Source organism: Phalacrocorax carbo, chromosome 7 (genome assembly GCF_963921805.1).
Source record: "Phalacrocorax carbo chromosome 7, bPhaCar2.1, whole genome shotgun sequence".
Lineage (NCBI taxonomy): Eukaryota > Metazoa > Chordata > Aves > Suliformes > Phalacrocoracidae > Phalacrocorax > Phalacrocorax carbo.
The window spans coordinates 38,159,527-38,180,811 of NC_087519.1; the positions used below are offsets into that span (position 1 = coordinate 38,159,527).

The following is a 21,285-nucleotide window of genomic DNA, read 5'->3' on the forward strand; positions in this document are numbered from 1 at the left end:
TCCCATGAGTGTCACGGACCATGTGCCATGCTGATTGATAGCTTGGCAGAGAGCTAGACCTGGTGTGCCCTCCCAACAGCTGTGCTGGGACAGCCCAGCAGAGAGGTCAACGGGGCAGGTACTGGCAGAATTCATGCCAGCAGGCTTTCCTTCTTTACCCTGGTTTTCTGTCCTCTTCCAAATTACTGGTTTGTGTAAAACATGTAGGGGAACATCCTTGAGGCCTTCTCAAAAGCCGTTTGGCCAACGTTGGCCCCAGGGCTCAGAGGGGAGGGCAGTAGTGGTGACAGTCTGGAAGTCACAATAGAAAAATAAGGCATTTGCACTTTTTGTGCAGGATGGGGACAAGCTCTTGTGTTCATATCTTGTGCTTTTAAAATTTTTTTTTTTTTTAAATTCCAGAAATTGTATTTCTATCGTCAACTAGTATATATTCTTCCTGATGGGGTATGCTGGCTGCTTAGGGGAAGGGGACAATGCCTGGGATAGTCTGTTCACCCTTACTAACAGAGATCATAAATCTGTGTGTGTTTAATGGAAAGGTGCATGCTCTAAGATGGTCAAACCTCCCCCAGATTTTAGATTTGTGGTTGCATCCTTAAAACTATTGTGGGGACAAAATGTTTCTGAAAGCGGGGCTTAGTCCGTGGCTCTGAGGAGCCATAGGGAAACTGTTGCATATGTGGAAGGGACAGAAACTTTTGGGTGACTGATCCAGCTACTAATCTGTGCCCTTCCTCTGCTTTTGTCCACTCTCTGAATCCAGGGCATGTCTAGGTTGTGCAGAGGAATAAGCTCATCTCTGCCTGCAATAGCTTAACTTCCAGTAACAGGTTTACTTGCAGATTCGTGTGCTTTAATGGAGGCTGCAATTATTCCCTCAAGCCGGAATCCTGGATGGCTGGATAAAATGTTCAGGCTGACATCTGGGCTGCCGTGGTTGATCTGTTGTTGGTGCCTGGGTTCACTCAAGTCTCTGTGTGCATGGGCTTGGGGTCAACCTATGGATGGTATTGTGGACATGCTCCAGGAGAGAATTGCTACAGTTTTTGGAGGCAAGGCTGACTTCAGCATCTTATCCTAGAAATAATCAGTAGAAGAGTGTGGAGGGAAAAAAAACAACCTTGCAGCTGTACAGAATTAATAGCTTCAAAGCAACATCTACCACTGTCAGGGGAAAGTGCGATAAGGAACAATATTAATTGTATCTGCTTCCAAGCAAGTCATAGAGGCTGCTGCTTTGCTGTCTTGTCATAAAGAAGAAAGACTTTCTTCCTTAAAAGTTTAGTAATTGAAGAGTTTCCTTGCTATTTTTATGAGTGCCAGTAAGCAACGTTTCCTGGAAATTTTCCCCAAACTCTATAAATACTGCCCCAGGTCTTACAACGGTGACTCAGTTTGGGAAGTCAGCACCATGCACTTCCTCAATGCAGCCAGGCAGGCCCCCTGGCAGAGTGCATGACTTCTGCAAAACCATTAATTGGTTGTTAAACAGCAGTACAATTACGCTCCTTCTTGAAAACTGAATTCCTGTTGCTCAAGCTTACCTTCCTGTCATGTTAAAGATGAAGGCACAGGGTGTCAGAGGAGGCTGAAGCACAGCTTGGGTCTGGAAAGTTGTCATTGACGTTTCGAGGTGCCACCTTTCTTCTCAGTAACATGCTCATCGAATGACCCCAGCTGACAGATGAGGTGTTCCTAATTGCCACCCTTCACTGTCCTGGGGCCAAGATTATCTCTCAGATCTTGCTTTTGTAATTGGGTCCTTTCCTCCTTCCCGTTACACTTTTGACATCACTTTTTGTACTGACTGGGCACAAATAGAGCCATTTTTAATTCTTTGTGTGGTGCCCAAGGAGAAATAGGACCTGGCTGACTGAATTAATTCTGCAAGCATAGAAAGAAAATTGCACTGGGAGCTCAGGTCTGGCACAGCTGTCTTACATAAAAATGAATTTATAAAGACAAAAGGCAACACATGAAAGAAGTGTGAGCTGGGTAAAATCACAGCTGGCCTGCATCTTGTCTGATATCAGCATGGACATGATACCACACAGTCGTAATGGGTAATGTATGAAGTGCTGCAGTATATTCCTCATCTTCTGCTTGGTCCATTCAGTGCCTTAGATTTGGATCAAATTCATAATTCCATTTTCCTTGTTAACCTGTCCCCACCAACGGTGGTCCTGTGGGGTTTGAGCCTGTAACCCTTCTCTACAGCAGAAAAGGCAGTTGGGTTTGTAACATGAGAATACTTGACGGACTTGTCTTGGTATATAAGTTGCTCAGCCTGTGTGTGTAAAAACTGGACGTATGCCCTCAAGAGGGAGAACTGACCTTGCGGCAGCAGGATGGGGTTGGGCTGATGGATCTCTAGTTGCCAGATCCCTAGGTTTCATTCAGTTGTTCAATTCCCTCATTAGGGACAAGTGTCTTTTAGAGAGCTGCAGGAATGATTGGTTTGGTTGAGCCTGAAACTCTTGATATTTTAAAACATTTCTCCATGCCACTAAATTGCTCTTCTTGGTCAGACAGAAAACACTTTAAATTTAGTAGTTAATCCAAGACAAGGGATGTCATGCATGATTATAGCTGAGCTCTTTCCCTACAATCACAGTTGGACCTTTTAAACAAATAATTGCTGAATCACCATGTTTCCATTCTGACTATATGGTGCTTTCCTGAGATATTACTGAGACAAGCTAACAGAGGATCCATTTGCCTTGTTATGCCTTCTCACGTGGGAAGACTATTAATCTTCCTGTTTCTGGTGCACATTTAGCACTGCCTGTTTGTATGTGTCCAAAAGTGCTCTTGCTAATGATCCCTTTTGCCCCAGTGAGAATGTGTTGTGTAACTGCAGTAGGGAAACAAATAAAAGAGAAACAAGGTAGTAGGGTAACTATTTTGAGAGATGAGCTTTCACTTGGCATGTTGATTTTCCCCAAGAGATACGGCACGTCAAATACCTCATGTAAGTTGACCATCCAGCATGGCATGGGGCTCTGGAGCAGGAATATTCCATTTTAAGAATCTGTTGGGTAAGACACGGGCTAGTGTTTGATGGACACTGCCAACTATTTAAACGTTGAAGTGCTATGAATTCCACCTGTGAAACTGGAGGCAGAGGTAACACAAGTTGGAAAATCTGGGCTGAAATGTCAGGGCCTAAAGGTCACATTTTATTGGTGGAAAGTGCAGTTGTCACCACAAACGTGAGGCTGCAAGAAGGGAATTGTGAGGCTCCCTGTCTATTTGATCTCCTAGTACCTGACCAAATATGCTTAGTTTACACAAAGCTCAGAGATTGTTTTTTTCTAACTAGCCTGTCCAGCAAATGCAGTTCTGATCTTAGGACTCAAACTCCCCTTTTCTTTTTTTTTTTTCTTTTTTTTTTTTTTTCTCATGACCTAAGAGCGGTGATGAAGGTTCTGGGCATTCGGTCAGTGACTGGCATGGAGCTGAAATTGGAGCTTTCTCTTGTAGCAGTTCTGGCTCTGTCATGCCCAGAGTAATGAAAGCTCTTTATGAGAGGAGCCGGAAAATTCATGAGGCATCAGAAGGAGCAGGAAGATGCATCTTATTTCTATAAGCATTTAATTGCGAAATCTTTTGGCTTCTTAAAAAAATGATTAGTCAAGTCTACAGGAAGGCAGTGAATGTCTATTTGTGGGGACTCAGGAAGGTTTGATTGCCTCAGATTTCTTACCTTCTTGTTTTTCCTTCTTGTCTGTTGCAAATGGTAAAATGATTAAAATGAGGGGGTGTTTTGAAAAGATTTCTAAAGAGAGCTTGGAGGGTTCTGTCCTTGTTTGTTAATTATTTCATATGGAATAGCCACCATTTGCAAGTGGCCAAGAAACAACAGAGCATTTGTTTGCTGATCCCAATGTTTTAGCATGCCATTTGATAATGAAATCTTCATTTTGTCTGGTTGTCCTTCATTCAGCGGTACCACAGGTCATGTTTCCCTCTGACGCTTGCACAGCCCAGTTGCTGCTAGGTTAGGTCAGTAGTGACCCCTCTGAGTGGATTTACATAAATGCAGCTGTCTGGACCTTGCCAGATACACTTGCTATTTATGCACAAGGAAGACCTGAAGGCAGATCCTTCTTGTCAGGGCTGGCCCGGTTGAACTGAGAAAAGTCATGTCCTGCAAGGAAAAAGCACTTCCAGCTTTCGCCAGTAGCTCCAGTTCTTATTGGGAATAATCTGCACCAGGACACAGATGTGTTTATTGTGAAAGTGCCAATTTTATATCATCACATCTACATGCTTTTTTATATTTATTGGAAAATAAGACCATGGGAGTTTTCTGTCTGATTAAATGTATATCCTGTTAGGGTTTGGAAGCTGTGTCCCAGGAGGCTTATTCATGTAAGGTACTTCAGCAGTGGGCTTATCTTAATGGGGAGGGAGTTGGTTTCACAGTTAGCTGGCATGTGGAGACTAGAGACTGGTGAAATCTCAGTTGAAGCTGAGTATTTGTAGCTCTCATGTGAGTTAGCAAGCGGAGTAAAACTGTAAGCAGTGCATTGTTTTCAGGTTACTCACATAACTCTGGTGAAAATCACCAATGACAATTTTGCTGCCTCCTAATCATATGTGAGCTACTAGAGTTAAGAAGGCATCTTTAGCCCTTTGGAGGGCCTTCCTGAGCTTCTCAGATCTTATGACCACTAGCATAGTAGTTACGATGCAAACAGGCTGGTGGATTTATATCGGTCAGCTGGCATATGTCTTCTCTGGGGGTTTGGGACATTGCTTTGAACACAGTGGTGAAACCTGATCCATTTCTCATCAGCTTGACGTGTTCTTCATCGGGGTAGGTACCTGATAAGCGAAGCAGTGCTTCTCAGACTTCATTGACATGTTGTGTGTCATCTCATAAATCTCCCCGTGAAGCTTTAAGTAAGCACCCTTGGATGGAATCAAGAGATCATCTTTGTGGCATTTCTTGTCATCTAAACAATAATTCATTAAAAATTTAATGACTCTCTTGCTCTGGAGAGGAAAAAAGAGAGCTGGCGCCTGCCTTTAAAGTTTCTGTCTTGCATTGTTTGGTGATTTTTGTTTTGTTTTGGAGTTTTTTGTTTTATTTTGGAGGAAATCAGGTTGATATACTGAAAGAAAACCATCTTATTACAAAAAGCTTGAGTGCTTCTGAGAACATTTAAAACAAGGATGACTAGAAATGACCTTTCCATCCTGGAGCGAACTTTGAGTGTATTCTCCCTTTGGCATTTCTAATGATAGACTTTCCATCTGGTCTTTGTTTAAAAGCTAAGACGCAACTTGGTTTTTTTCACATTAAAACTGTTCATACTCTAAAATTAATCCTCTTGATCATTTCACTTCAGGGAGAGGAGTGCAGAAACACTGGGAATATTTGCTTATTTTTAGCAACTCCATTCAGTCCTCCTGGCAGCACATTTCTTTTGTCCCAAAACAAGTAGTTGCTGATTTGGGGGAACCCTGGATTTCTGTCTGCTTGGATTTGGAGGGATTGCAACCCTTAGAGGAGGTTTTAAAAGAAACTGAAGACACGTCACTGGCCCTGGTGGGGTGCATGATCTGGATCTGCAGGAGGGATTTGTGGTTACATTAGCTACCCCTGGTAATACTGTCATTTCTAATGCTGCAAATTCCCTGGTCCCAGTTTCCCATACTGATTCCCCAAAGCTGAATGTGCAAGAGTGAAATCCTAGCAAATGAATGCTTCATGGAAGAATTGGGGATCTCCTGAGAGGCATCACTGCAACCGTTCAGCGTCATTTCAGCAGAATCTTTGGGGCAAGTATGTAAACTGATCCTTTTGCTTAGCAAAGCATTTCAACAAACGCCTAATTTGATACATGCTTTCTGAAGGCCTGTGGGACGTAATGTTTAAGCATGCACTTGACCATAAGCGTGTACCTGAGTCCGTACTACATGTAAGCACGTGCATGCACGAGGGGAATATTTCTCTGGAACACTTGTGGAATATCAGACACCAGATTTTTTTGAAATTTATTTTCCTCCCTGTAACACTGGTCACTGCTGAATGTGTGTTCTCTCTTTTTTCCTTCTTCATCCTTTTATCCAATGAAGTTCTAAAAAAAATAAATGTAAGTGGGAGATCACTGGTGAGCCATCCATTCCTCAGGCGTTGTTCTGGTGGGAACAGCAGAAAGTAAGTCTGTTAGCAAAGTCTCGTTTCTATCAGAACTGCGTATGGAGCATGCGCAGAAAACATGTTTACTGGACACTGAGAAGGCCCTGCAGAAGAGGTGTTGTTTGGGGCTCTTGGCAGGTAGATGCTCTGCTCAGGGTATTGGTGTTTTTGCTGCAGGTTCTTCTGATGACCAACTCTATTAAAACAATGGGAGGGAGAAAGGATGTTGCAAATAATGGAAGAGAACAATTCTGGCACACGTAGCTTCCTCTTCATAAAGCTGCTTTTCCCTTGAGGCAATATATCTTGCATCTTATGGGAAGGAAATCTTACAGTATAAAAGGAAGTGTGAACTGCTTACCAATGAATTTAGAAGCCTAGAAGTTGGATTCCTTTTATGAAGAGATAATATGGGTCCTGTTCTAGTATATTAGGGAAGCTTTTTTAAGATGCATCTCCAAAAATAGGAGAACTATGGGAATCACTTCTTTAAAATAATATTTGTGTGCAGCTTATGTTAATATTCCTGGAACCTTAGGGGATGTACACTCAGCAAAATGAAGGTGTTCAGAGAACAAAAGCAGCAGAGAGACAGTATCTTTAGCCTGAGCTGCTCAGCGGGGCAGAACATGGGCGGATGGCTTTATGTTCTTGGGGTTGCCTGTGACGTGGGTTAGAGTGGTTCAAGGGCTGTCCTCACTTCGCTCTCCTGCGATGGCTCCGGAGGGGCTGTTCTGCCTCCAAGAATAGCTGGCACATTGCAGTACTCTAATTATTCTCATTTTCCTGCCGCATCTCCTGCACTGGGAACGGCGTGCCTTCTGCAGGCTGTACTGCCCAAAGGCTGCCTGCCTGCCAGGTTTGCTCCATGGCAGCCCCACTGCTGCAGATTTATAGCTCCCTATTGTGTTACAGGATAAAAAGCAGGGTCTGTCCAAAAGTTTTGCAACCTTTTTGGTCCTCCCCAGCGCTATTCTCTCGTACCATTCCCCTCAATTAAAATAAAGGCATGGAGAGAGAGAGAGGGAAAGAAAACGGAGTTGATTTCTGATGAGTAGCACAAGTGGTGAAGTCTAGATAACTTCAATGGGCATATCCAAGTAAGGATATTTTATGCAGACCCTATCAAGCTGAAAAACAACGAACGAAAAAAGGGGGGAAAAAGTGGCTAGAATCCTTCTGAAGAATTTCTGCATTTTCTGCAGAGTACATAATTGAAGGGGAGCTTTCTGATAAAGGCTAAATTGTGTATGGGCATGAAAAATTCAGCAGGGAATTTAAGCCATTTCCAAACCACATGAAACATTAAACATTTTGCTCAAGAACAGCTTGAAGATGGCGTGCATCATCCCAAGCTTTAAGCGGTCCTCTGATTTTTCTCTTGCAAATGTTAAATACATAGTAAAGAAGAGCCAAAGTAGGTTTTATCTACTTTCTCATGATGAGTGTGGAGCCATTGCCTTGCAAGATCTGACCTGACACACACCTTTGTTTACCCATCTTGGCTAGATAATTTTAGCTGCAACATTTTGAAGAACCAGGGGAGCAGATATCAGTGCAGCAGTCTCAGCGTGCTGTTCTGTGCTTGTGATCAGCTCCAGCCTTGGGTTCTTTTCTGAGTGGCTCTCAAATTAGCCTTTTAAATCCAGTGGAATTAAAGATTTTAATCAAGCAAGATGTTAATCACCATGACATGATGTGATATGTATGGCCTGATAAGGATATAGAGTAAATCTCTCAGTCTCTTGGAAGCAGAGATTCCTGTTCCTTAAATTATCTTCAATATGGTACTGGATTTTAAAGCCACGTTATGCCTGTATTTTTAAATTAAAAATTCTCTTCGTGTAGAAGGATAAATATTGGCTAATTTCAGATCATTCTCAGGCGTGTCCTTGTTTGCTTCTTATTTTCTTGACAGCCCAGGTACTCAAACATGTCATGTTTTCTCTTTAAATCAGGTGGTTGTTCACTTGGGTGTCTTTCATCAAGGAAATCTGACTGTGATTGTTTAAACCCTCTAGGAATGAGCTTTGCTTTTGCATGAAGCAGTCACCTTGGATGACTGCATGCAGCAAGTCATGCATTGCAAAATTACAGTGTGAGTTTTCAAAACCTGCGGTTGTTCGGTTTCTTTTAGAAAAGCTGGTTAGTACTGTCCAAAGAAGGATGGTTCTCTTCTTCTCTAGGTGGACGCTAGGGCTGAGACTCTCAAATTTGTCTTCCTGTGCCAAAGATGGTCCTCTAAGAAAACTCTTCACCCTTGAATATCTCCATGTGCACTCTTGCCAGGGCCGGCAGCATGCTTTCTCATCATTATGCTGTAAAAACACCATGGTGGCAAGGAACAACACAACCTTCCCCTTATTTCCCTCAGGACTGGAAAAAGGCAGGAGAGTAGTGATAATTCTCAGCTCCATGGCACCACTTTGGTTGTGGGGGAGATCTAGACCAGGGGCTGGATAGTGTTGACTAACTTTAAGCAGTGTACTTGGCCCAGAAGGTGCTTCTCTCTGTGTTGTGATTCATGAAGAAAGTAGAGACATTGGCTCCAAAATTCTCAGAGCTCAAGGAAACTGGGCTAATAAGCAAGTTTGAACGATGTAGGCTCCATGATTCATCATACAGCCTCAGCATATCAGACATCTCTGTGCATTAAAACAATTTCCAAGCAAAACACCTGCTTGGGCTCTCTCTGGTTCATTATGCTTGCTGGTAGTGTTGAATCGGAAGTTGTTCTCCTTCTCACAGCATCTTCTGCCTGATGGAGGAAGAGGTCTGTTCATCCAATCTCACTGATGGAGGGGTTTTTGTTAGAAGGTTAGATGGACCATCCACTCTTCCCCTGTGCTTCTAAGCACTCTTTCCCTCCCATTCACTGCTCCAGGAATGTGCTTCTGGTAGCATGGGGAGATGTGCATATGTTACAGCGAAAAACCATTGTATGTCACTGCAGGCATCAGTAGATCTCAAAGTATGATAGAGGTTTTTGTGCCCGTAGAAGATTTATCCTCTTCTCTTGTGCCCTGAGCACACACTCAAACAATATATCCATTTTAATTGTTTCCTGAGAGGTTATTAATATTGGAGTGGGGATTTAGAATGAAGATCAATCATTAATCTGAAAATAATGGATTTACACTTTCCTGCAGCAAGGCTGGAAAAGAAGTTAGGATGAAAGAAAATCAAGAGAGATTCCCCACCTAACCTAATTTCATTTTTATGCCTAAAATTGTCCAAGTAGCAGCTCTGAGGGAAAACAAAACCTTAGAATGAACGCTTCAGAAGTGTAGTGTAGAAACTGTAGTGATATGTTACTACAATTTGGTGTAATTTTTTTCCACAACATTTTATTTCAAGAATAAAATCTCTGGCTTTTCAAACAAAACCACAATCTTTGCCAAAGATTTTAATTTTCTTCGGTATTTTTCCTTTTAATAATATTCACAAATATTTCTGTAATTGATTTTCTACTGGTTAAACAGAAATGTTTGAATTCAGTCTCAAAATTATCTCACCCAGGTTTCTCTATACCAGATAATTGACCCAGCTTTTGGTGTGGTATGTCTTACTGCGAGGGTACCCTCTCAGTTACCCTGGGCTGGTGCCAGACTCTTAATACTTTTTCTCTGGAAAGGAGGCACCATTTGCTGAGCGGAATTACAGCAGAACTTCTGGTTTGATTGACTGCTTTCTCAGAATGGTCAGAAGCATGAAATGTGTAGTTGGGTAACTACAATATCATGGTCATTCCTGTTGGGAATGCAAGATGAGAGCCACATGTCCCCCAAAACATGCACAGGTACCACGCTGCCACCTTTACCCCTATTTCTATTCTGAGAATAGGCAGTCTGCCTGGGTCAGTTTAGGGATTGAATTTTATTATAATCAGTGTCATGAATGGGAATATCATTCTCATCCCTGGGAAGTCTTTTCTGTGCCTCTGTCATTCACCTCTTCCACTGCCGCGTTAGGATGCTCCAGATGAGAAGTGCTCTCTCTGCTCTTGTATTCCCACCCACGGTGCTCTGGGCTTTGACCAGCAATGAGAATGGTGGAGCGGTTCTAGGTAGGGGATTTTGTGGACCATGGGAAATATAAATGTAGTTACTTATCTAAAAAGTCAGTTTAGCATGTTGTTCCCTAACTGGTTGCTTCGTTGACTTATGCAAAAAGTGTAAAATTTAAAGCATTTCTGCTCAAAAGGTGGTGATTACACACTTACATGCAGAGTTTAGTAACTTTGGGGTGTAGGGCAGTGATCCTTGGTATGGAAAGCTAGTGCATCAGTGTTTTAGGGTAAACTTAATCTCAAAGACAAAGTCTACATGATTTTTTTCTTCTACTCAGCCTTCCCTGTTGTCCAAAAGTACAGTAGAGAGGATGTAGAGCACCTCCAGGTAAAATCTACCCAGAGAAAGATACTACCCCCCCCTTTTTTTTTTTTTTTTTTTAACCTTTTGATTATAATCCCGTTTCTCTTCCCTGGTCTGGCCAGACCATGTCTGACATTTTTAGTAGGTACAAGCAAAGGGAATCAAACTCCCTCCACAAAACCCACCACCATATAAATATATATTTATATAAATTTACATGCGGAGGTACAGAGCATGAGTTATTTGCTCTGAAAGAAGAAGTTAGAGGTGAATTCTATTTATCCAACAGTTGATTTTATCTCAAATTATCTTCAGGGATTAAGGATGTGATTTATTATTTAGCAAGCAATTCATTTTATAGCATGAAGACAATCTAGCTACTTTTTCCGCTCCCCAGTAGCACTGACTAATTGCAATAGAAGGAAAAAGGCTGTAGCTGTTTGTATTGGTGAAAACAGTGAACTAAGACACATCTGATAAAGACACGTTTTGCTTTGATCTTTCCAAGTTTGGGTGTTCGTAAGAGTTACGTAGGGAGGGGTGAGGAAGAAGATGGGAGGAACTAAATGAGTTATTTTGAAAATCAGTTTATGTTTGTTTGTTTTTATCAGCTCATCTGTGAGCATTTTTGCTCCAGTCTCTCAAGCCTGCAGCAGCAGACTTTGTAAAGAGGATGCCTTGCAGGAGGGTTGACCCAGGGAAATGGTCTAGTTAAGGCAGTGGTTTTTGTTGTCCCTCTCCTTTGTGTGCTGGGCAAGCAGAACGGATCCAGCGCCTCCCAGGGTTCTGCAGCACGGGCCGCTGCTGGCTCTGAGGTTCAAGCCAAGGCTGCAGCATGTCGGGTTTCCTCTGACCGCTTAGATTGTAATTCACCCCCGAAGAGGGAAGACAACACAAAAGCAATTATAGGCAAAGATAAGTCCGAGATTGCTTAAAAACTGTTGGCTGCAGCTTCCAAAACTTGAGGAAGTCCCTTGGCGGTAAAGAGCTCTGGGAGATGTTTTTTACAATCTGTGCAGTGTTTTGTATTTCATCGCTAGGCACAGAGTGCGTTTCATTGGTGATAAGAAAGGATGTATCTGGAGGACATGGTCCCCATCTTCCCTGGCTGCCTCCTCATGGGAGAAAGCTGACCGAAAAAACAGATTCGTTTTGATTGTGCCACACAAAAATAGCCAGGGAGGACGTGGTCTTAATCCATTGGTGAAGCTCATTTTTTTTCAACTCCTTCACAACAACCCTCTTTAGTAAATTAATGCATCTGTCAACTCTTGTCAAGCGCTCTTAGCGATGAACAAATGAGTTGAACACCATAATCTAATAAACAAATAGATAACTCATTTTGGTTTTGTTCTGAGTGAGGCAGTGTTTCCCTCATTGAGTTGTTTCATGGACCTTTTGCTGTGCAGAGGACAGGGATGGTGTGTGGGAATGCAGCCTGTGTTTCTCCTCTGAGGACAGGGTTTGCTCTTCTGACTTAGATGCCCTGATTTCCAGCATATTTCCAGCTGTTTGTGTTGAAATCTTTCCTTCCTAGCGGGCTGTTTTTTCTTTTTTCTTTTTTTTTTTTTAAATCGTTCAGAACTACTTTTGTGCCCATTATTGGACCTGAGGAGCTGCAACTGAAAGAGGGATGTCATTATACTAATTGTTGCCCAGACCAAGTAAGACAGACTCTCTTCTTATGTCTACAAATAAGTACTGGAGGGAAGGCAAAGGAAGGCTTTGCATGACCATGGAGTGAGGCACAGTGGGGCCAGGTGGCATCCCCAAAGTCCTAAAAGTAGTCTGTGACAAGGAACGGTGCTTAGATCTGCTCTCTTAATCTTATGGCTCTTCCTTCTCCTCCTATTTTAGCACAGATTTTAATTAAAGTTTACAGTGCCATGGGCTGTTTCTTGCATTGGCTTGGCTTTAGTCCTTCACTAAGCTTAGTAAAGGACTGATTTATTTTCTGTAGAGCTGGGTTCTGATACTAGCAGACCTCTCCTCTCAGCAGATAGCAGTGTTATGGAGATAACCGTTATGTGTAACGTGATCCGAGCAGGAGCAGAACTGGCTCATTCACATCATGTTTACAGAACAGGTTGTTGAGGTGAGCAAAATATTTAATCTCTGCTACAGAGGAGCTGGAGTGAGACATGACCTGGAATTGATTGCCCCACAGTCATATGGAAAAATAAAATGAAGAATCAAAATGCAGCCTTGTATAGATGCCTTTGGACTTAGTGGCGCGTACTGTAAGCATATGATGTGTAGGATGTTCGGCGGATGTGCATGGAGGAAAACAACCCAGTGTGTGGTTATACCTGCCTCCCTGTAACCTGCGACCATTGGGGCTGCAGGAGCATCAGTTGCATTTTGCAGGGAAGGATGGCACAGCTAGGTTTCTACAGACACAAGCTGAATAAAAACGCAGTCTCATTTAAAAAAAAAAAAAAGTGTTGTTTTCACAATGAGGGGCATCCACTGTGGTGAAGCAGATGAGTTTTTGCATAATTTGGGGAACTGAGCCCTTGTTTCCTACCCTCATGCTAATTACTGCCTTTGGGGTGTTTTGAGAGGGAGGTCAGCAAGTTCTGATGTGAACTAGAGGTGGGTGGGGTTTTCCCTACTGGTGACCAAAGCTAGAGTAAAAGATCCGTGTACAGGACACTAAAGATAGCATCTGCTTGTGCTAAATCAAGTTGCTCACTAAAAGCTCTATCATCTGAAGTGAGCCTAGCATGGTGTGCCAATGCCGCTCCTTTTTAGTGGTCACAAGCTCATAGGCAATGCATGGGGTCCAGCTCCAGTCCCACCGAAGCACCTGGCAATGCCTAAATGGTGGTAAATCCCACCATTTGAGAGGTGGAATAAAATGGCTTTTGAGCTGCTGCCTCAGCTCAGACCCAAATGTCAAAGCAGCCAGTGTTGGATCTCCCTGTTAACGCTCTCCCACGCGGCTCCTCTGTCCCCATCAGAATCTCATCTGTTACTCCTGAAAGCTTTAGTAACTTATTCTGGCTCTAGTAACACTGGAAGAAATCCAAAGTGATTTCAGTGGAGCTATTTTGGATTTGTGTTTGCAGTAGGAATTGTACCTAGAGGTTTTAAGTTAATCGCGCGGTCATTTTTTTCCTCTGTATATTTAACCACCGAAGTTAATTAACATTTGAAAGTTTCACAGGCTGCTTCTTTCATTATCTCAGCTACCTGTGGTAAAAGGTGTTGTGGCAGGAGGGTGATAGTCCAGCTGAAGTTGTGCAGATAGGAAAAATGCTGGGAATGGTTTCCAGTGAATCCCAGGGGTTTGGGTATTTGGACGAGGGGATGAAGGTGGAGGTGAGGATGCGTAAGCTGCCCTGGTATGCGTTGCCTGTTGACTTTCCATGTAGTAAACAAAATTACCAGATGATTGTTGGTGTGTGTATGTGGGGGTTTTTTGTGTGTGTGTTTTTTTTTTTTTTTTCTTTGAAGAGAATATTTTAAGCAGGACTGCGATTGATAGTCCTGAACTGTAGGGGACTAATGTTCCTGTGCTCCAGCTGGGAGAAACTAATTCAACATCTTGTGTTGTAAACACTCACTCATTTTAACTGATTACACCTCCAATGTTCCTCAAATCACTAAAATTACTAATTGCTATTCCTTACACATCAGAGAGTGAATCCTGAATAATTAACCCCAAATAAAATTAGATGAATTGGCCCTTTTAATTAGAATCCCTGCTGCTGTTTGTTCTGAGCTTCCTTTTCTTACTGTTAAGAGACTTTTAGAATGATTAAAACTGTTTAAGACTTAAACAGCCAGTGACCTTTTAATACAATATAAATCCATAAAAGCAATATTTCAGCTAGCAGGTGGTGAAGTAAATTTTCGGTGCAACTACCTGACAGACTCAGTATTCCTTTTTTAAATGCTGAGGATGAAATTAGCTAGTGTAGGGTTTTTTTTTCTCTCCCTCTTGCTTATTAATACAGTAGCTGATTAGCAATAGTAGTTCAAATGGTAGGATTAGTGATTGGTAAGAGAGTGGTAATTTAAACAGTGCTTTGGGTTGGTGGAGCTCCTTTATTTTAGGAATCACAGGTCAATATATTTAGGTAAATTGTGGAGCTGGTGTGTAATCATGTGATGGTTTCCCCTGTGCAGATGTGGTGTCAGTGACCCCTCATGACATGGTTTTGACAAAGGATGTGCTGACACGAAACATGATTTTAATTGTGTGCTTTCCTTGTCCAGTGATATGAGTTACATACAGATGTTACAAAAGAATGTTCATTTTGGGAAACTTAGTAAGATATGTGCTCACACCTAAGAGTCACCAGGTCATATCTAGCTGAAGTTTTCTATAAAAGTCTTGTAGCGTCACTCCTGCAGTATGAAGTTTCCCAGGTTGCTTAGTAATACTGCAATATTCTGCAGGTTTTTGCAGTGTTATTGTGGAATATGGGTTCATGGTAGCCTCAGTAAAAAGTATTTTAGCCCAGTGCTAAACGAATTAGAGTTTATATATAAATCTTAATTGTTTCCGTGTAGATCACCCTCAAATTGCAAACTTTGGCTTTCTGCAGTAGAAGTGAAATACTTGACAGGGCAAAGGGAAATGCTTGTATCTAGTCAGTGCTATCCCAAATGGAGTCCGTTTGGATCACAATGGAAACACATCAGTGGCTGTTTCCTCCATCACTGTCCTTGTTCTGGTCTCTGAGTCAGGGAGAGTGTGTTTTTCAGGTGATTCAAACCGATTCTTTAGTAGCTTCAAGTCAGATTACCAAGATGACGATGAAAAAGGGTTATTTTTGTTTGGAAGGAGAAAAATTAAAAACATCTGGGCATATAGTCTTCAGATGTCAGTCAAAGATCTGGGAAGACCAGTATAAACCCTGTTTTGTTGGTTGATAGATTTCATTAAGTTATTGTTTCAGGGAAAAATATGATGTTTTGCTTTTTTGTGTTTCCGAGGGTTTTCCCCCAGGCTCTTCTTACTGAACATGTGAGATCTTCATGTCCAAGAGTTTCAAAGCTGCAAATCTTCATGTCTAAACAACTGTGTCAGTCAAGGGGGGAGGCAATTACTATGCTGCAATTCATTTGTTGTCTGGCAGATATATCTCCCTGAAAACAAAGGCTTGAGATGTACGAGCCTGATCCTGCAAAAAAGTGAAGTGCACTAAAAAATTTAAAGGTTAGACTGTAAGTGAGAAAGGTGCTTGGTGCATGAGACGGGATGTTTTTCTCAGCTTGTACTTGTACCCAGAAGGCATCAGGCAGCCAATGGTAAAAATATTAAGAGTTTTTATTCAGCCTGACAGGCTCATGCTGATGTAGACATCTGTTAAGGCTTTGAACAATTTTTTATTTGTACATTTGAAAAGTGTAATAATGAAACATCTAAATCTCCTTGGAAAGTGTAAGAGGGGGAATTCTGGGGAGGAGAGGCGTAAAACCTTGCAGTTGCATCTGCATGGCACAGGTTTGACTGGAGCCAGAAGTTGGGCTGGGGCTTGGGAGGCATCACTTCTGTTTATGGCTCTGCTATAGATTCCCAACATACGAGTGATGGACTGACTTAATTACTGTCTAATTACTTGTATGTAAAATATGGGGGAGAGCATTACTGGGGCTGACACTATCATCTCTTGTGGTTGTGCTGGGTGATGCTCCAGTGCAGGAGTGGGCACGGGCACTGAAAGAAGAGCTCAGAGCTGCGGTTTCACGGCACGTTGCGCCGTTGTATCTGAAATAACTGAGCTGGCGCATGTGTCGCACTGCACAGCCACTTTGTAGGTTGACTCATGGTCTTCACAGCTGTAAGAAGAAGAAATGAATAGCTGGTGCAGCAAAGAGTGTTTATTTTCTCCTTAAATGTATGGTAATGGGTAGAGGTTTCTCATTGCGAGAGCTGAAGGCAAGCTGCGCTGCGCTGCGAGGAGGGGCAGGATGCAGCTCCCTGCCTGCAAACGTGCCTGCCCCAGGCTGCCTCCGTGGGGGGACTTGCCATCAGAAGGTGATTTCACCTGCCTTGAAGTATAAATTGCCTCCTGGAGGTGCCTTCATGTCTTTCTGTTGATTGAGCTTGGTGCAGTGACTCTCGTAAGTACCTCCAAGTGTTCAGGCTAACGCCAGGTGAATGTCAACCAAAACACCAGTCTCTCTGCTGAGCAGCAATCAATACTAATAAGCCTTTTTCCCATTGTATCCCTTATTCATGGAGGGGCAATGGGGTTAATCAGGCAGGAGAGTGTGAGCACTCAGGGTGTGATGTGTCCTCTGCCAGCCCGTGATTAACTCTCTTAACCCCAGAGCCCCATTTCCCCTGCGGCCGCCAGTGCATCTATGTGGGCCGGGGACGGTCCCTTCCCCAGATGGCTCCCCATATAGCTGGCTGGTGTTGGAGTTGGTCAGCAGTGTGTGGCAGTGATATGCTCTGCCTGTATGTGGACTTTCCTGCCTCCTCCCATGGCTTGTCCAGCTCTGAGCGAGTGAAATCTGTCTGGCTTGCAAAGCTTGTGGGCTGAGGGGACGTCCGCGAGGTGCCTTGGAGGAGTGTGTAGGTAGATGCTGCTTAGGTGGACTGTAAGCTTGCTTTCAGTGTTTTTTCATCCTTTAATCCCTCAAATGTAGACCCTGTTCTTCCACGTGTCATCTAAAACCATACACTGCTCAGGACACAGATTTTACGGTTTTTGCACGCTTCCCTCTCTGCCAGCGGGAGACTTCCAGCAATGCCAATAATAACAATAGTAATACAGTAACAGCTTTCCCTCCTGCATCCGAGGGAATACTCTCCCGCGAGTGCAGTGGGAACAGCATTGGATCCTATGGCTGTGTGTGGGAAAGAGGAAAGTACAGTGGCAGAATAAATAACGAAAGCTGTGAAGGAGAAAAGTCCATCTGTTTGCAGAGGACCAGGAAAAGGCCAAACATCTACAAGGTCCCCCCAGTTCATCAGGCATCTGCTCTCTGTTTCCCAGTCTAAAAACATTTCCATTTGTGGGGAGAGCAGAGCCAGCAGCTTATCTGACACAGAGGACACAGTCAGCAGAGCTGGGCTGGGATGCAGTAAAGCCAGCTGTCTCCTACTGCAAAGAAAAGTGTTTTTTTCCAAACTCTAGAAAAGGGCTCTTCTCTCTTTCTGTCCTTCGCTCCTTTTCTGAAAAATCTTGCCAATTTTTTTTTTGTTTGGTTTTTTTTTTCCCCTTTAGGGAGGAACGGATCTTCCAAGGGGCAAAATGGTGTTTGTTTTCTGTTTGTTCTAGCAATTGTTTTCCCCTTCTGTTATAGCAATTGTTATTTTTCCCTTCTATTTATGCACAAACCCTGGCCCTTTTCCTGTCTCATCCCCTTCAACATGTTCTCTACCTTGATTTTGCTTAGGTGTTTTGAAGGATTGTAATAAAGCAAGAGTGTCTGACTAATGTGCTGTTCAGGGAGATGAGTCTTTGGCATTGGAGCCTGGACTAACCGGAGAAACATCATCTGAAGTGTATTCTTTGTGAAGTTTGTGTCCGCTGGAGTTGAATTTGTTTGCAAAATCATGTTGGTTGGTTGGAGGGTCATTTTCAGAGCAAAGGAGAAAAGTCTACTTAGCATTCAAACATCCTAGCATTTTTTTTTAGAACTAAACACCAAGATATTAATTTCAAAATATTTCTTTTCACTCTGTATTGTATTTCACATTATTTGAAATAAAAGATTTGATTAATTATAGGGCAAAGAGGAGGATACTGCAGATGTTATTGCATCTAATTTTTTTTAAAAAAATATATCTTGAGCTCTGTAATATCATGAGCCAGTAGGTTTCAAGGGATTTTATGTATTGGAGCAACATGGTTGTCTTAAATTAGTTTTCAGTGTGTTGTTTTTGAACTGTCTTCATGCATCTGTATTTAGGATTCCACTTTCTTAGGGATTCGAGGGGGAAGTTGAGTCTTATCCATGCTTACTTTGGGGAAAATGTGAAGAAATTACTTTCCTGGGAAATAAGATCCCTAAAAGTCCTAGGGGGAGTTTGTGTCTTTTGGAGAGTGATTTGAAAGCTTTTCAGGGCTGCAGACCTGTCTGCTTCCTATAGCAAATAGCATGAAGGTGCCGTGCTGGTGTTGCTGTCCAGCTGGTGCCCGTGCCTGGGGTGGGCTGAGCCTTGGGCTTTGAACCTGGGCGCGGGTGGTCCAGAGGTCTGTGGGTCACTGGGGTTTGGCTCAGCACCTCTCTGAGCAGTTTGGAGCCTGCTCCTTGGTATTTGCAAATGGTGCTGAGGGCCGGTAGCTGGGAGGTGGTGTGGCACTGCATGGAGATGTGGAAGGTCAAGTAGAGAGCCAATGTTTTTCCCAGAAGGATTAAAACCCTCCAAAAGCAACAGTTCCGATAGAGGTGAAATATCACCCTTTCATTCATCTTGAACTTCCATCCCGGATGCTGCACACAGAAGAGCCAACAGCAAACAGCTTTACTTGCAGCATCAAGCTTTATGAGAAGAAATAAAAATATACCAAAGTGGTCCAAATTACAGACAGCTGCCTCGCCAGGAGCCAAATCTAGTGCTAATGGCCTTAGGAGGTGCTTTCAGAGTCTGGGGTCCTGCTGCCTGCAGCCTGTGCTGCTCTGTCCTTGTTTTCTCCCTTGTGTTCCCACCTCCCATGAAGTTCTCAACGAGAGATCTCCCATCTCTGTGCTAAGCTGGATGGCTTCACAGCCAGTATGATGCTTTGGCTTCACATCAGCATTTTTGGAAGTTTAAGATGAGCAAATTAGAGTGCAGATATTTTGTACATCAGCCCCATGTAAAAAGCCTCCTCAGAGATAAGAGGTGGATGCTTCTGAGCTTGCAACTGGCCCATCACGTGGTGGTTGTCACTGAGAAGAACCTGGAACTTCTCAGCAGCTCTTTACATGAAGCTATGAGGTCCCTATAGGAAGAGGGAGATGCAAAGGGCGTGGCTGCCTGCCAGCAGCAGGGATGCAGCAGGTGAGCTGGTCTAGATTTTGGGCTCCAGCTCCAGCCCTTCATGCAACGGGGAATCCCTGCTTTTAGACACCACCTGATGCTATCTTTGCAGTGTTCAGGAAGAGCTGGCATAATTTAGCACACAAGGGGAGTGAATTGGATGGAATCCATTGCAAGGCTGGATGCAGGACATTCATTATTGCAAGTTTTGTAGTTGCCTGCATCGGGCTTGAGATGCAAGCTTCGATCTGCAGAGCTGGTTGTTGGTGTCTTCAGGCTTTGTGGCAAGTTGCCTTCTGTTGCATGTCTGAGCACCTCTAAGCAATCTGCCAACATTACTGACCTGTTGTATCCATCTCCTGAAGTAGTGAGAGGCGCAGCTGAGGATTTAATGGTTAAACAATGTGTTATTTCCTGTGCCACAAAACCAATGGCAGAGCTGTGAGTATTGCAGGGTTCATCCATGTCATCATGTTGGGGAAAGCTGGCGAGTCTAATTTGTCCCGTTCTCTCTCCTAGGGGACTTCCTTCCTCCACCCCCGCCTCCTGTGGATGACCTCGGGAATGTCACGTCATCACAAGGTGCCTTTCCCCCGCCACCCCCTCTGGATGACGTTACTTTCAATGTGCAGGTAAGAAGACAGGAATTATCATTCATGCATAACTGATCCAAAAAATTGTGGAAATGAATGGATGACAGTAAAACGAGGTGGCAAAGTGCTGTGGTTAGAAATCATGTGTCAGGAACAACCAAGTCAGCTTTAGCAAGCTGTGTTTCCCAAGTAGGGAATATTTCCATTCAAAACTTGCTGGTCTATTAAAGGATTTTTCCCATCCGGCTTGAATTAGAAGACTAATTGCCTTATGCCCTTGTGATGGCAGATGGGAGTGAAACCTTCCCAGAATGAATTGTTTTCTGGAAGGGCCATCTCCCTCTGTGGACTGTGGAGAGACTTTAGGGCAGTAATCTGATCCTAAAAGTGCTTTGTTTAGGTGCCTAAAATTAAGTGGAGCAAACAAGCCCTGGCCCAGGCTCCAGTGATGTCACTGAGACCCTTTTTTACCCCCTTTTTGCTGGCTTGGATCCCCTAGATTTGCCATCTGGATGGAAGTGCAACTTCTAAAACTTCTAAGATGCATCAGATGATGATGGCATGTTCGGTGTGGATAGGGACATCCCTTGGACATCTTTGAACAGTATGAACATCCTTGTGCAGACATTGCTGGCTTGGCTGGAGTGCCAGGTACTGTTGGTTTAGCTCAGGCACATTCAGGAGAGATATATTCAGACTGCAGGGACAATCTGTCAAGGTGATCAAGGAATGAGGAGCTGATCTTGCCAGTGGAGACTGGAAGAGTTTGGCTTATTATCTGAGCAAAAGGAAGGCTGAGGAAGGAGTATGGTTGCAAATTTGAAATACATTTGGGGAATAAGCACCAGAGAAGAACAACGGTTTCAGCTGTGGGTGAGTGTTGGTTCAGGAACAGGAGAGGCTGAGGTTGCCAGAAGTACCTTGATGCTGGTGTTTAGAAAGTTTCTGAACGCCAAGGCTGCCTGAGGTCTGCAAGAGCCTTCTGGGAAGAGTAGTGAGAGCAGAACAAGCATGATCTAGGTTTGAGGCTGATGAGAGTTGTGTAACCACCTATCCACAGCTATGGGGCTGCCTTTGACAACTCTGGAAGGCTGTGGCAGTCCTGGGTCCCTCAATGGATTTGAACCTGAGAATAGGCTAGCGGGCAGATATTAAACAGGATTGAAGAGACCTGACTCAGGTCTTAACCCTGCCACAAACTCTAGAGTCAATTAACCTACTTTGTGCCTCTGT

The 21,285-nt window shown here is 43.3% G+C and overlaps 1 protein-coding gene across 6 annotated transcripts in view; it reads left to right on the forward strand.

The window, feature by feature from the left end:
* The window catches only part of LPP (LIM domain containing preferred translocation partner in lipoma), a 356,036-nt gene that overhangs the window by 142,968 nt on the left and 191,783 nt on the right, over window positions 1-21,285 (forward strand). For all 6 annotated transcript variants that reach the window (XM_064457579.1, XM_064457578.1, XM_064457583.1 and 3 more), the window contains one exon: window positions 19,979-20,091. In XM_064457579.1, coding sequence (XP_064313649.1) covers window positions 19,979-20,091 — 113 coding nt within the window. The remainder of the gene's footprint in view (window positions 1-19,978; window positions 20,092-21,285) is intronic.